The sequence below is a fragment of the Harpegnathos saltator genome, unplaced genomic scaffold (genome assembly GCF_003227715.2).
Source record: "Harpegnathos saltator strain DR-91 unplaced genomic scaffold, Hsal_v8.6 scaffold393, whole genome shotgun sequence".
NCBI classification, from domain to species: domain Eukaryota; kingdom Metazoa; phylum Arthropoda; class Insecta; order Hymenoptera; family Formicidae; genus Harpegnathos; species Harpegnathos saltator.
The window spans coordinates 858,682-874,036 of record NW_020230198.1 but is presented as its reverse complement, the minus strand read 5'-3'; the positions used below and the strand labels follow the sequence as shown (position 1 = coordinate 874,036).

General features: G+C 44.9%; 2 protein-coding genes across 9 annotated transcripts in view; one reads left to right on the top strand and one right to left on the bottom strand.

Annotated features, from left to right (window-relative positions):
* Positions 1–15,355, top strand: part of LOC105190212 (putative leucine-rich repeat-containing protein DDB_G0290503) — a 48,038-nt gene that overhangs the window by 16,317 nt on the left and 16,366 nt on the right. The gene's annotated exons all lie outside the window — the stretch shown is intronic.
* Positions 1–15,355, bottom strand: part of LOC105190196 (ankyrin-2) — a 32,932-nt gene that overhangs the window by 13,834 nt on the left and 3,743 nt on the right. For 2 of the 4 annotated variants that reach the window (XM_025300964.1, XM_019844505.2), the window contains exons 2-26: positions 13,917–14,018; positions 13,147–13,279; positions 12,564–12,727; positions 12,220–12,375; positions 11,979–12,107; positions 11,480–11,677; positions 10,874–11,170; positions 9,977–10,174; positions 7,571–7,717; positions 5,869–6,018; positions 5,278–5,418; positions 4,997–5,152; positions 4,383–4,679; positions 3,826–4,009; positions 3,621–3,740; positions 3,190–3,277; positions 2,972–2,989; positions 2,652–2,876; positions 2,344–2,489; positions 2,058–2,266; positions 1,773–1,977; positions 1,302–1,491; positions 1,079–1,217; positions 375–654; positions 64–210 (exon numbers count right to left, since the gene is read on the bottom strand). In XM_025300964.1, the coding sequence (XP_025156749.1) occupies positions 64–210; positions 375–654; positions 1,079–1,217; positions 1,302–1,491; positions 1,773–1,977; positions 2,058–2,266; positions 2,344–2,489; positions 2,652–2,876; positions 2,972–2,989; positions 3,190–3,277; positions 3,621–3,740; positions 3,826–4,009; positions 4,383–4,679; positions 4,997–5,152; positions 5,278–5,418; positions 5,869–6,018; positions 7,571–7,717; positions 9,977–10,174; positions 10,874–11,170; positions 11,480–11,677; positions 11,979–12,107; positions 12,220–12,375; positions 12,564–12,727; positions 13,147–13,279; positions 13,917–14,018 (4,219 nt within the window). The remainder of the gene's footprint in view (positions 1–63; positions 211–374; positions 655–1,078; positions 1,218–1,301; positions 1,492–1,772; positions 1,978–2,057; positions 2,267–2,343; positions 2,490–2,651; positions 2,877–2,971; positions 2,990–3,189; positions 3,278–3,620; positions 3,741–3,825; positions 4,010–4,382; positions 4,680–4,996; positions 5,153–5,277; positions 5,419–5,868; positions 6,019–7,570; positions 7,718–9,976; positions 10,175–10,873; positions 11,171–11,479; positions 11,678–11,978; positions 12,108–12,219; positions 12,376–12,563; positions 12,728–13,146; positions 13,280–13,916; positions 14,019–15,355) is intronic. The other 2 variants (XM_025300965.1, XM_025300966.1) reach the window with 2 other exon arrangements.

Sequence of the window (15,355 nt, the reverse complement as noted above, 5' to 3'; positions counted from 1 at the left end):
GTTTGTGATTCGTGCGAAAACAACGCTACTCCGTTCTACCCTCTAAAGCTTTCGATATCATACCTGTTTGTTCCTTCTGCAACGTATCCGTTATAAATTTCTTCTCCGGCGAAGTCTCTTTAGGCTTGTCGGACTTCTCCATCTGTTCCGTTTTGTATTTTGATTTGTAATAATCTAACTTTTGATTTATGATATTAGAATCTTCGTAACCTGAAGCAACAAGGGAGGATTGTCAGTTATTATGAAGTAATATTAATTCGCACTGATGTCCGCATCGTTCTTTGCAACTAGCTCGTTGTGTTTAATTTGGAGCAAGTGGACAATTTTCACGATTACTTTTTACTTTTCCTTGGGAAAATATTCAACGAACGTACCTTTCAACTTCTTTTGTATCTCCTCTTTGGTAATAATTTCCGGTAGGACAATATTTAATACACAAATAGGTTGTTGAGCTGGTTCTCCCTTAGCGACTTTCGGCTCTCGCATGAACAACATCCTCGCAACGGGATCCAATAACGGATCCTTTACTTTAACATGAAACGACAAGCGATTTTGCCGGAAAGCTTTGAACGTGAATTTTAGTTGTACCCCGGACTTTGTTACCGGTACTAAATTGCCACTAAATTCGATGTAAAGATCTTTTCCATCAAGCGCCTGTTAAAGAAATATTTGGGGAATAATATATTTGAATTATATCAGAATATTATATTAGAGTCATTTTCAAACAACGATAAGAAATTTATATTACTGCTAAAACCGAACATATATTTCGGTAACAATGAATACATCGGTATATAATACAAAGCAGCAAAATTTTTATCCATAAAATTTAAATTCAGTAGAATTTACAAGCTATTAATTTAAATTTTTATATGCTATCACAATTCAAATCGGTACTTTATTTTAAATTTATTATTTAAATTTTTTAATTTTTTAATTTATTATTTAAATTTATTTATTTGAATTTTAGTAAATTTTGTATTTGTTATCAACGATATTAAATTCGCGTAATGAGTTTGGAAATTGAGATAGCTTGAGAATCGTTGCGCTATATTATCGTAAAATTTTATAAATATACCTCAACATCACGACTTTTAACGATTTCTAAAAATTCCTCTTGCCTCTCCAAGGTATGCATGCCTTCCTTGCCATCGGTCATGCACAATATTCGCAAGGTAGCTTCCAATACGTCCATCCTCTTCGAGTATATAATGAAACTGTACATAGAAAATATATATCTTTTTTTATTTTACTGCGCTTATCAAGATCGAATAATTGTGAGTCACAAGAAGCTCGCTCACTTCGTTATATACGGTACGTGTAATGACTCCTCGTACAACTCCGTCGCCATTTTCGGCACTGCAACGATATTTCTGCAATCCATTAGCCAAAACCTCGCGGAAACGGTGGTGGTGAACGACACCCTGTCGTTCATGAAGGTCAACGGCGTCGAACCGGTGACGTCTTCCCACTGCGCTTCGTTAGTGCCACCTGTAGTTAATCTTAATCTTTATTTGCCGCGATAGAGTCACTATGAAGGAAAAACAGCGACTTTGTCAAAGAATTGAGAAATTTATTTTTTGCTATTTACTAAATTGTAACATTGTCTTCCCGTTAATTTCTTTCTCTACTAAGATTACCAGACTATCTCCTCACGCTGTTCCATGTTGCATAGATTTCCTACGATTTTTTGTTCGCGTTACCTGGACGGTTAAAATAGATATACTTGTTTCGTGTTTTTCTTTTGTTTAAAATTCGAGACTCATAGATACCCGCGATGCTGCACAAAAGTCGCAGCGTAGGCGTCTCTCCGCCATATTGGTTGATCATCCCCTTGTTCGCAGCCTGCGGCACGGGGATCGTAAGGGTGATCGGTTTGTGGAACTTTCGTCTTCTGGGCTCGATCGTGATCACCGGCGACACGGCGACGCAATTGCCGAGCAATTTCGCCGTGAGCTCGGCGGGAATAACGTGCGCCTGATAAAATAAAAAGAACGGATGAAAACCTCGTGTGTTTTTCGCGGTCGTGCTGCCGCGTGATCGGAGATTTCACTCGCCTGTAATCCGACTTTGATCTTCTTCGTTAACGCTCCTGCGGGGAAAACTGCCTGTACGTGACTGGCCACGCTCGATATCAAAATGCCGCCCTCGGCGCCGATCACGTGAACTTCCTGCTTGATCCGCGTCACAATCGCGAAGTATTGCGGAAAGTCCGTGGTGATGATGCGAGTGATTCTGCCCGAGTGCGTGGCGCTCATCTGAGGATCTGAGGAAAGAAGCGACGACTCGGTCGCAATAAATTGCGACAGGAATTAGTATTGGTAGACCGCGTGTGAACCATACCGTGAGGAGTATTGAGAAGAGTATCGTCGTTATCCACCGAGTTATCGTGTTCCTTCCAAGTCTCCCCGTTCTCGCTTCTTAGGATGATGATCTCCCGTTCCTTGCCGCGGATGGATGCAAAGTGTGGGATGTCGATTAAGACGGGTCTGTAATCAATTTATTTCCAAGTGTGAGACCTTGAACATTTATTTTGGTGAGTAAATAAATAAAATAAAACCGCGGGTTATATTATAACGGAGCAGTTTGATCTCTATATAATTTTATGATCTACGTAGTTTTATGGTTTCGTTCAAATTGCCACGAGTTACCCTAAAAATCTCGCGCCGACCGGACCCATCTCGATAATTCGCGTCGCGAAGGCCTCTCCTTCCATCAACGGCGGTGGATTCGCCACTTTGTTAGGTTTCACCAGGCGACAAGTTACGCGAATCGGCATCGTCGCTCTTCGAGGTGGCACGATGATGCGTACACCGCTGTGTCTGCACCCCTTCATCGCACCGCCACGCGCATCCACCAGGAAGCTCACCAAAAATCTGTAAAATTCCGGTTTTTCCCCGTGATTCTCCGCGGTCGCTTGCTCGCTCCTCTCCCGTTCGTGTATCCTCTCAATTTCATACTTTATACTTACGATCTGAAGTGCAGCCTCCTGCAAAATAAAACGCACACTTTTAGGCGCACACTTTTCGAATCCGAGGAATGCAATTTATTTGTTTTTAAATTTTTACTATTTTTCCGCGATTAATAGCTTCGATAAACTAATGATAATTGTGTACAAATTATGCGGTGAAAATGCGCGAAGAATATTTCGTAGAAAAACAAAGGATCGATAGTGGATATTGTACGCACCCTAGATTCAGTCCATCGGTGCTGTCGAAGTTCTCTGCTAAACAGTAATTATTGCTTTGTGTGAATTCCTGCTTCTCTTCTTTTGTAACTAAAACGAGAACATTTATAACTCTCGAGGCAAGTACACGCGCTCATTAACTCTTTGTAGCCCAGACATTTCATCGCGGAACCATCTCTGTGATATTACTCGCGCTTGCGCTTGCGTAACGGGCTTCTGACAAGTTCTCGAAGTGGAAGTATCGGCAGAAAGACAGCTCGGGAGACGAATTGTCTGGCTTCAAAAGATCGAGACGCGTATTTTCACAAGATTGCGCAAGTCCGGTTTTGGAAGCCTCGCTAAAATTGTGAGTTAGTTTGACGCACGTAATCCAAATTTGAGCCTGGCATTGCTTCAAAGCAGACATCCCTCGACATAATCGAGTCCGAGTTACCTTGTCTGTGTATCGGATCGTCTCTGGTGACGTCGATGGGCAACGAGTCGTCCCTCAGACTCTTCATCAAATCCGCCGTGAGATACCGATAAGGTTGCTCGCTGATCAACGCGTCAGAGCCTGAAGAGAGAAATTTCCTTGTATATTCTGAACCCCGACGAAACGATCTTCAACATCTTGCTCGTATCCGTACGCTCGCACGTACCTCCCTCGTCGTCCGAATCGGACATGAAGCTGGTCTCCTGCAAGCTCTCAGGAGCTATGACTCTGTACTTTTCCTCCCAATTCTTATTATCCGGCGTCATGCTGTCGTAAGGCAAGCCCTTCAGCACCTCCATCACAGAGATGTATCCCAATTTTTGAGCTATGTTCAACGCCGTCAAGCCGTCCTAAGCAACAACAGGATTTGTAAATTCGTCGGGTTGCATAAGAAAAGATTTTAGAAAAGTCTTCTCGTAATGTCGACATCTTCAGAGTTTGTAATTTATCGCTATAGCAACTGACAATAATTATGTCATAAAGAGTAACTAAATTTAATAAATGTAATTTTAACGAGACGAACATTTCATTTAAATCAAATTAATTGAATAGCATTAATCTCTGTTATTGCTGTTAAGGATAGATGGAAAACACTCGGGTTAACGAGGAGATCTGCGATTATATCGAAGCGCGAGATCTTTAAAGCTTTGAAAGCGCTACAGGGGGATCATTGAAATACTATGCAAATTAAATGTATACACCTAGCAGCGCGGTGTCGCTTACGTTAGTACGCGCTTTATGCGAGGCATTCCCCTCCAACAAAGCGGTAACGATGTGAGCGTGGCCTTGTTGAGCGGCCTGATGAAGCGGCGTGTAGTTCTGATTAGTTCTGACGTCGATCTCGGCGTTGTGCTTCAGCAGGAAGCGTATCATCGACAAATTTCCGAAGTGGGCGGCCACGTGTATCGGCCTATAGCCAGTCTCGGTTCGGCTCTCGACGTCGGCCCCGTTCTTCACCAGAATGGAGGCCACCCTAATGAAATCCTCTTGCGCGCACAAATGCAATGCCGTGAGCCCGTTCTGACGGGGATCGGAAACGAGCAAGTGTTAGGCTCGACACGCTCTCCTCCCTTCGTAGTACGCGACACGCGAGTATCGAGACGGAAATTTTTGTTCGCAAGATGTTGGTCTCGCAGGCTCGAAATGTTAATTAAATAATCGAAAGTATCGCAATAGTCCATTTAATTCTTTACAAAGACGAAGTTATAAAAACCAGAAAAATTGCGGGAAAATTGCGAAAATGGAATTATGACTTCTTTTTCATAATAATCCTGATTAATTCCGCAAAGATAGAATGGAGAAATCAACATAGATAGTGTGCTGAGGGGTCGATTTACCTTCGCCTTGTGATTGGGATCGGCGCCGTGCTCGATCAGCAAATTCGTCATATCGTAATGGCCCTTCTGCGCGCTCAGATGCAGCGGGGTGAAACCCGCCTTGGACTCTGCGTTCGCGTTCGCTCCGTTCTCCAAGAGAGTCGATGCGATGTCCATCTAGCCGCGTGAAACAAACGCGTCGTTCCCGCGAGAGTTATTCGCAGCGACGGCAAGCGTTAGAGCGGCCGTAGACTGTTAGAGGAATCATGCCTGTATCGCGAATCTGTGACTCGCGGACGTACCTGATTTTTGCGAGCTGCGATGTGGAGCGGTGTGTGGCCATTCTGCGACGCGAGATGGGGGGACGCGCCCTTTTCTAATAAAAGATTCGCTACGTTAGGGTGGTCGTAGTGGCACGCCAAGTGCAAGGGTGAGATATCGTTCTGAAATGTCAAGCATAAGTTTCGCATGACTCGAGCGAACCCATCGGAGAATGACCGAGAGATAAACGATGCTATTACGGCACATCGGGTCGGGATGCGTAAAGTGCTCCGTGCTCGGGATTCTCAGTGAGAAATTGCGTGAGACCGCAATTGTGTTTTCCTCCACTTTGTTGCTTTATGTGTTGGCCGAGTGCAAAAGTTTCGATGGACTTTGCGATAGAAAGATTTGCGCGTGGACTGAGAAATTATTAAAGATGATTTGTTCATCCCATCGAGTAATCGCCAATGCCTTCCATTATCTTCGGTACATCTACGTGCCTGTAAGTGCCGCCATAAAATTGGATCAGTCGCGATATCCTCCGCGAGAAAGCCGTCAAAATATTTTGCGCTCATCCAATGCGTTCTCTCTTTACGCAAGCCGACACGATCTGCGGTCGCATACGCACGAACCTTTCCTTGGACGTCGAGCTTACTCTCCTTCTGCAAAAGTATATTTGCGACATTCATATTGCCGTACTTGGCCGCGATATGTAAAGGTGTGAAGCCGTTTTTCGTCGCAGCCTTGAGAGAAGCATTGTTCTCCACGAGAATGGCTGCTACCTGTTTGTGAGAAACATTTTACGTTACAGAAAAGGCCCTTCACGAGACGCGTGCTTAATTTTTACTTTCGCCACAATGCGAATACTGAAGTAGATCTCTTTTTCCCTCCCTCCCTCTCTCTCTCTCTCTCTCTCTCTCTCTCTCTCTCTCTCTCTCTCTCTCTCTCTCTCTCTCTCTTGATAATTTCGACGACAGAACTCTTTTTTTGGTCGCTTTCGTAGGTTTACCAGTTAATGATATTTTTAACGACGCGAAATAAAGTTAGGTAAGAAGTCCAATCCGGTAGATAAAAATCTCTTTAGAATTGATGAAGTTCGATATCACGATGAAACTTTGATGACAATTCGTTTTATTACCTCGCCTGTGATATTTCTATGTTGCGAGTAAGTCTTAATAAGAAAGTTGAATTACCTTCCGCGGGATAAATGCCAATTAGAAACGAGAAGTTCGCGTGAAATCAACGTGCTCGAGCATCCGGACGTCATTGCGCGCTTCGACAAATGTAGCGTGACGTTTCGTAAATTACCGAATTACCGTTCGATGGTCTTAATTACACTCGCGCTCGTAGGGACACCTCTAGGAAGACGTGTGTTAGTAAATTATTTATGAGTCGCGCACAGAAATAACGTGCAAGGGGAACACGTAGACGTAGTGCAGCGCCTGACAATCGATATCGAGCCTCGGAAGTGATTGCCAAATGTCACGGGGTGAAATTATACACGTTCAATCCGGCTATATCTTCGCGTAATGAGACCGACCGATAAAATAAATGGAGATCGCATGAGAGAAAAGGACAGAGAGAGAGAGAGAGAGAGAGAGAGAGAGAGAGAGAGAAAGAGAGAGAGAGAGAGAGAGAGAGAGAGAGAGAGAGAGAGAGAGAGAGAGAGAGAGAGAGCGAGCGAGAGAGCGAAAGAGCGACATATACGCAAATGAGCCGAGGCGAGAGCGCGTTTTTCAGGCGCGAGAGAGAAACGAGGAGAATAAACAAGGAGAATTAATAACCAATAAAGAGAACATAAAGGAATAAACAATGTAACCAAAGAGTTTATTACATAACGAGATTACATGGCGAGAGAACAAACGTAACATAATAAAATGCGCAGTCGAGCGTAAAACAAAACCTCCATCAACAGAATATATCAAACGTAATAGGTCGACGCACAGTCGACTGCGATTAAAAGCTGCAACGCACTCTTCTTCGCTGAGTTTCACGACGTATTCCAATGGGAAGACGGATCTCTTGAGGACCACTGAAGGAACAAACTGCCCTATCGGACGCGGGACGGATGCGTTACGAAACTCGTCGCGGAAGAAGAAAAAGAGAAACGTTGCAACCCTTAAACAGCCGACTATACGCGTGCGAGATGAGCCGACGTGAACGACGGTGCAGGTGCAGGTGATAACGATAATGTGAGGGGGGAAATGTGTCCGCAGCCGGTGGGCCCTTCGAGAGATCCTAAATAAGGTACTCGCGTTGCCGGCTCCAAAACAGGTATATTCTGTTTTGCGCGTCGATGCGATCCGCTATTTGCGCGCACTCTTTGTACATTACCTCCTCTTGACCCTCCTTCGCCGCGATGTGCAGCGCCGTGTACATGTCCTTCGTGGCGGTGTCGACGGCCGCGCCGTGCTGCAACAGCAACATGACGATGTCGATATTGCCGAGCCGTGAGGCGATGTGAAGCGGCGTCTGCTGTTCCTACGAAGGAACGATGTGATCGCATTAAGAGCCGTCCGCGAGGAACGTCGTTCGTTGCGACAAGCCATACGAGATGCGAGAAGCGTGATGATGACGGGGTCTGATTTGCGCGAGATCCAAAGACTCGTGAGAGACGGGCGACGCTGACTCCTTAAAGCACGGACGTTTTCTACTCGCGTAGAGTACCGATTGTTATCGCTGTTAATACACCCAGAAAAAAGTATTCTATTTGTAAAGTGATCTTTCCCATAGTCTCATATTCTAAGCGAAGACCTTTACAGGAAAAGGATTCCTCTTTCGATAAAGCGATTAAAATGAACCGTTCGTCTAAAATTTATTAGATATTGTTCCAACTGTTTTCCTCTTATATCAATTAATTTTCTTCTTATATGAAGAGGAATATGTTGACTTGAATGTTGGCTTCTTTTGTTCAGTCATACTCTATCTTCAGACATGAACGAAAAAATAACCATATGGGTCTGAATATTTAGAATGCTTTTTAAGAAAAGGCATGTGTGTTGCTGTAACGATATAACGAAGATAATTTACTCACATTTGGTCAAATACAGTTTATCATCTACTGCAAGAAGTTGAATAACATATTCTTTCTTTTAACTGTATTTCATACAATTGGTTACGATGAACATCTTTGTAGCTATGAAGTCCATAACAAAACTGGTTGGAAATTTGTTTGTTATGATGATCTTATTTCATTCGTGCTCACTTATTGTAGAACTGGAGCCAAAAGTACATCTACATATATATTACTTCTCGCTATATACTATAATAGAGATGTGCGAATCAAGAATTTTTATGTCGAATCGAATCTATAAAATTTCACTCGAATTCGAGTCGAATCGAATCGAATCATTAAAAAATTTAACATGACTATTAAACATGCAAGTAATGATGAAAGATTTTAATATGAAAGATAATATTGATATTGTAATATCATCTTAAAGTAAAATATATATTTAAATAATTAAAATAATTTATAATTAAGTTATTAATTATAAGTTAAGTTAATTACAAGTTAAGGGTTCAAACAAGGGTTCAGACCCAGATGGCCCGTTTTGTAGCTGATGCACGCAGATGATAATGTTCTTGATTCCTATTCGAATTATCCGGATTCGAATCATAGGGATTCAGATTCGAATCGAATCGAATTAGATTCGATTCGAATAGTTCGCACATCTCTATATTATAATAATTTGTTCAAATTGACCGGTATAACCAGTAGGAATAAAGTACAGTAAGAATAAATAATAATCCTCTTAAGAAAAGATTAAATAGTCTGTGTATAAGAGGAAATTTATATTAAAATCAATAAGATTTGCATTATACGTATGACATATAATCCTCCTAACTTTAAGAATAATGTCTTTATAATATTTTCCCTTTAATCTTAGAGGAATCCTTTTGAGACCGTACATAAGAATAAAATCCTCTAAAATTTAGATGATTCTTGTTCTGAAATTACTTTTCTCGGAGTGTATAAAGTAACGGTAAGCTTGATAATCGACGGCGCACTGAGCGGTCGATCACACACACTCGTCAATTGCATCGACAGCTTAGGTAGAGCCGGCTCTTGCGACACGCGCAGGTGACGAGGCATTTCTCATCTCGTTTTTATCGTTCGACCTCGTCGATTCGTTTCGTGGTGTGGAACAAACCGATCTATCGTCATGCAACTAGAGGCCTAATGAAACAGCGACGCGCTCGGAATGTGAACCCTCAGGGTGGTGTATCTTTCGTCTCATCGCCGTGCCCGAAGGAGCCGAGTGAGCAGAAAGGAAAGCGTGAAAACATGACGTCGGGGGCGGGAGGAGTGGGTCGCCTTACACTTGCAGGCGTAAAAGTCACACGTTACGTTTGATCAGAAATCGCTGGTAACTTGACAAGTTACAAGTTGAATGTCAGTATATATGAGACTGGTTAATGGCTCATGCTTTTGTAGAGAGGGGGTGCGTGATGAGAGTGATATATCGTTTGTATGTACATGACTCTCTAAGATTCTCCGAGTTTTCGTCCTCGAGAGTACACGGGACCCTCGCCGTCTTAATTGCCGGAGCAAGCGGTAATCACAGTGGCTGAGAGGGGGAGAGAGAGCGAGAAGAAGCGATCGGCTTGAAGGGAGAGAAGAGAGACGACGGGAGAAAGAGAAGAATAAAAAAAGAAAACACGAGGGAAGAGAGAAAGAGAAAGAGAGGGGAGAAGGGGGAGGTCGAGTCGGTTCTGAAGGCGACACGCATTACTTACCCTTGCACGTGCATCGACTTTGGCACCGTTTCTTAGCAAAATTCGAATAATGTCTGTTTGATTAGCCCTAGCCGCCAGATGCAGGGGTGTTTCGCCCCTGACGGTCGGCACGTCAGGATTCGCTTCATGCTGCAGTAGGAATATCACGATATTCATGCACCCCATAAAACTGGCCACGTGTAACGGAGTCAGTCCGGACTGCAAAACACACCACACGTAATCGTCCATTAATATATCTCGTGATCGCCGCGACTCCGGTGAGTTTCAGTCGTCGGTCGGTTCGTTCGATTCGACCTGTCCGCCGTCGTCCACGACGATAAGCCGGCGCCCCGGGCGACTGCGAAAGACTACTACTGAAGGAGATCACAGAAGAGTGAGCAGAATCAATGAGAGAGAATCGCCGTGCGACTCGACTAATCCGGTCAGTTTGGTTGGTAATGCACGACCCTTTAACCAGTCTTCCAAGAGATCTGCTAACCTCGATGTATCTCCGCTCGTTAGGTTTGTCTTTTTCGTTTTCTTTTTTTTTTTTCTTTCCATTTATTTGCGTTGGGATTGCACACAGAAGGCACAGACATAGGATTGACTAATTGACCTAGGCCGCGTTAATTGCCGTTTATCACCGTGTGCGACACATTCCGCAATGCGATCCTTCGACCGTACCCCGACCCGAACGTACGGTCGTTTCCTTTCTTTCATGTGCGAGTTTCGAGTTTTCGCGCGGCCTTCGTAATATACTCCGCCGTACAAATATGGCGAAACTGTCCGACGCCTACGTGAGAACTTTCGTAATCGACGAGAGTTGCGAGAGGAGACATTTATGAGAAATATGAACCGATTGCGAGAGATGCTTGAGACAGTGCGAACGACGACCAAGTGCTTGCTGGTCTGGATTACCTCGGTGGTAGACTCGATGGACGCGCCGTGCTTCAGCAGGAGCTCCACCACCTTGATGCGATTTTTCTTGCAGGCGATGTGGAGCGGCGTGAAGCCGTTCAGCGCTCGTGCGTTCGGGTCGGCCTTGCGATCGAGCAGCAACTTGGCCACTCTGACGTGGCCGCAGTGCGCAGCTACGTGCAACGAGGTCAGGTAGTCGATGGTCACCTCGTCCACCGGCGCTCGATGGTACAACAGTACTCTCGCGGCGTCCACGTGGTCTCCCTGGGAGGCCATGTGCAATGGCGCGAGTCCATTCTGCAAGAAAGCCGCATGATTCTTCGGTCAATGCGAAAACCAGGACGACGGCTGGCGAGATATGGTCTCGTCATCTCGTCGACTCTTAAATTATCGAGTCGAATTCTTAATGAAACTTTCACTCGTTATTTTTATTTATTCATTACCAATTAATCACTTTTACTTATGAAGGTATTAAAGATTGGAAAATGCGAAGGAGAAAAATTTGGTAAGAGCGATACAAAGATGTATATATCTGTGATCTCTATTTGAGGCTCGTTTTGTAAATAAAAATATATAGAATTGTTTTGATCACCGCGTTAAAGTCACCTTTGTGCGTGCACTGATCGGCGCCGAATTCTCCAGGAGCGTGCTGACCACCTGCTCGTGGCCTGATCGCGCCGCGCAGTGAAGAGGTGTTAAGCCGTCTCTGGTCTTGGCGTCGATCTGCGCCGAGTTTTCCAAGAGTATCTTGACCATGTTGTTCTTGCCCCATTTTGCTGCCACGTGCAGCGGACTGATATTGTGCTGGAAAAGACACGTCGCCTCGCGATATTCAGCAATGCTGAGTTATCATTTACACTATAGCTAGACCGGTCTCTCTTCTTTTTTTCTCAGAAGCACTGTATCCTAGGACGCTGTGATTCTGATCATTTGAAATATACTTGAACTGCTTGAGGAGCCTAATCATCATCAATATTGCTGTGCTTCAAAACGCATTCTGTTATTTTGAACAATTTCCAACTTACTTTGTTAAACGCTAAACGATAGAGAGTTTTCAGACTTTGCCCTCTCCGGTTACGTTCGTGGAGAGATAAAGTGTACTCACCTTAGCTAAATAATTTACATCGGCTCCTCGTTTTATCAATAACCGCGCTATCTCCTCATTTCCATAATGAGCGGCGATATGGAGAGGGGTGAAGCCGCTCTTCGATGTCACGTCGGGCTTATGATCGTTCTGCAATATTCAATTATTATGACGCACATCATGATACTTCCGTTCATCCGCGCTCCCAATCTCGATTCGATCAATTCTCATTCGAAGTAGAAACGAATGCCCGAAGGCTTACCTGCAGAAGCAGGTCAGCTGCCTTGCAATCGTCTTTCTTAGCGGCGATGTGAAGAGCCGGCAGTCTGACCTTGCCCTTCGAGTCGTTCTCCAGCAGGACGCTGACCACCTTGTCGTGGCCTTGCTGCATCGCCACCGCGAGTGGCGTAAATCCATCCTGAGGGACAACATCGAAGTGCTTTTTTTTAATTGCGCCGCCCAATTAAATGGAATTCCATTTGAAGCGATACAATGTCTTCGTAAAGATGTATTTAGCAGGATGTGATTAATAAAATATCATATGATGGAAGAGAGTCTCTCCTCGTCAGCTGAAAACAACGCTATTAGACGATAAGTGGAATTTACCTCCGTCGCAAGGCTCTGATTGGCTCCATTGCTGAGCAGGAGCTTGACGACTTGGTCATGATTCTCCTGCGCGGCCATATATAAAGGTGTAAATCCATTTTGTGATTGGATGTTAACCGCGGCACCGTATTGAATTAGAATATTGACTATTTCGGACTGGCCGGCTGTAAAAAAAAGAGCGATACATCGTAATAAATAATTCGCAAGAAAATTCGTTATAACAAATTACAAGAAAACGATCAGAACGTAGTCGGGTTCTAATTGTTGAGGTAGACTTGTTCCTTATGACATAATACTTAATATTTAATTTAACGTATTTTAGTTTCGCGTGCAATTTGTCTACTTCCTGAAGAATTCAATAAAAAGCTCCGCGGCTTGTGATTATATAATATTATAATTTCTGAGTCTCGTAAAACTCGCTCTCTTCGTGATAACTTTCGGATAAATTCAAGTCGTTGCAAACTCCGAGGTTTCTTGTGTCGTTTTCATTTCCGAAGAAATAATCTAGGACGCTCATGGAAATTGCGTCGCTAAAGCGGTCGCGCGCGCTTCTCCCCTGCGACGAGAATCTCGTCTTCCTTACCTAACGAAGCTATGTGCAACGCGGTGTTACCCTTCTTCGTCGCCGCGTCCACCTTCGCGCCTCTCTTCAAGAGCTCGGTTACTATCTCGACGTGGCCATCCTTCGAGGCTAAATGCAAGGCATTTAAACCGTTCTGCAACGACACGCACGAATGATTAGATAACATTGAAACAGAAATTTCGAGATGGAGTAGATGTCCCTTCGAATGAAATTAATTAAATACTAGAGATGTGCGAACTATTCGAATTCGAATCGAATCGAATCTAATGTAATTCGATTCAATTCGAATCCGAATCCCTATGATTCGAATCCGAATAATTCGAATAGGAATCAAATACATTATCGTTTACGTGCATCAGCTACAAAACGGGCCATCTGGGCCTGTATGTTTGAACCCTTAACTTGTAATTAACTTAACTTATAATTAATAACTTAAGTATAAATTACTTTAATTATTTAAATATATATTTTACTTTAAGATGATATTATAATATCAAAATATTCCCTTTCATATTAAAATGTTCCATCATTATTTGCATGTTTAATAGTCATGTTAAATTTTTTAATGATTCGATTCGATTTCATTCGATTCGATTCGAATTCAAGTGAAATTTCATAGATTCGATTCGGTTCGATTCGACATAAAAATTCTTGATTCGCACATCTCTATTAAATACCACCGAGCTCACTCGTAAATGAATTAGTATAAAAATCGAGTTGTATGTGTGTGCGTGATAAATTATATATCGCACGTGGATCTCGATGCTTACCGAGTTGGCTGTGTTAATATCCAAGTCGGTGTCGAGAAACTCGACCACTTTCTCGAGGTTGCCGGACCGAGCAGCGCGGAGAAATGCTGTCGTGTCATCAGCCTAAGTGTGCAAACGTGTCATTCCATTAATACACCCGATTTATGGGAGTAATTAAAGTAATTAAAAAACTGTTACGCAAGGAACAAGCGTGAAAAGTGGCAGGAGCGCAGGAGCGGCGCTGCGGGACGTGTAAAATGGAGAAAGGCGCAATATGGTTATTTATATAGAAGTAACATATAACCCAGTTTGTGTGTGGCGATTCTGTCCCTTTTCCCCCACAACCTTGCGCGCTGAACACACGCACGGACAGCCTCGATCAGATTAAAGATCGAAGTTAAGCAACGCGGCTGAAAGCCCGAGACGCCCCTTAAAACTCGAATCGCGTCTTTGAACGTTGCATCAACCGGATCGGAAACGCGAGCAAGCGCTTGCGGGGGCTAATTCGCATCGCACCCGCTCTACCGAGAGATCCCCCTCGCTCTCTCCTCTCCGAACACCCCGTAGTGATTCATCGCGAAAAGAGACCAGGTGGTGGCGAGAGGCTCGAGTCGACGCTATTGGCGTGCCCGCTATAACTCCGTCACCCTGACCTTTGCCGGTCGCCGCCGCGCCGGTTTCCGCGCCGCGCGTCGGATCACGACTTTACGCTTTGCCGACCGTCACCGTCGCCGCCGCCGTCGCCGCTGCCGCCGCCGCCGCCGCCGCATTCCTCCGACATCGATACGCGCCGCATTCGCCGGCTACCGCGGAACACCCCCAACCACCCGGTGTGTTTCCCGGCGCATCGCCCGGCGTATAGCCCACTCCTTCGTTCCCTTCCGCTCGTGGCGACGATTCCTCGAGCAAGACCCTCGAGTCGTCGTCGTCGACCCAACCCGTCGCTAATGAGGTCGCCGGCTGGAATCGGTGAGCGACTTCAGAAAGGCCGGATCTCGGCTTTAGAGATTCGTCCCCGTATCGGCGGAGGGGTTGCTGTAGTTACCGCCGTGAGCGCGTCCTCTCGCGACCCCGGCGTCGGAAATCGAACTCAGCGAGATCCCAACTACGTGAGAGCCCGAAGAAACAGCACCAGGAACGAGAATGTTAACTGGCCTGCTTTCCGGCCGGCTCTCGTAACCCTCGTGCGAACGCCCGCGCCACCGTCACCTCCACTCGACATTTTTCCGAGGCAAGCTCGAGGCTTGCAAGATCCTGGGCTCGCACCGCGAGAGTCGCCAGACAGAATCTCGCGGGTTACCCTCTGGCTGAAGGAACTGCTGCTCGATGGTCACTCGTCTTTTTCGATCGCCCGCGATCGGCCGAGGGTGAGCGACGAGACATCGAGAGGGTGAAACGGGAGAAGCGAGACGGAGCAGGCGAGGAGAAAGAGAGAGAAAGAGAGAGAGAGAGAGAGAGAG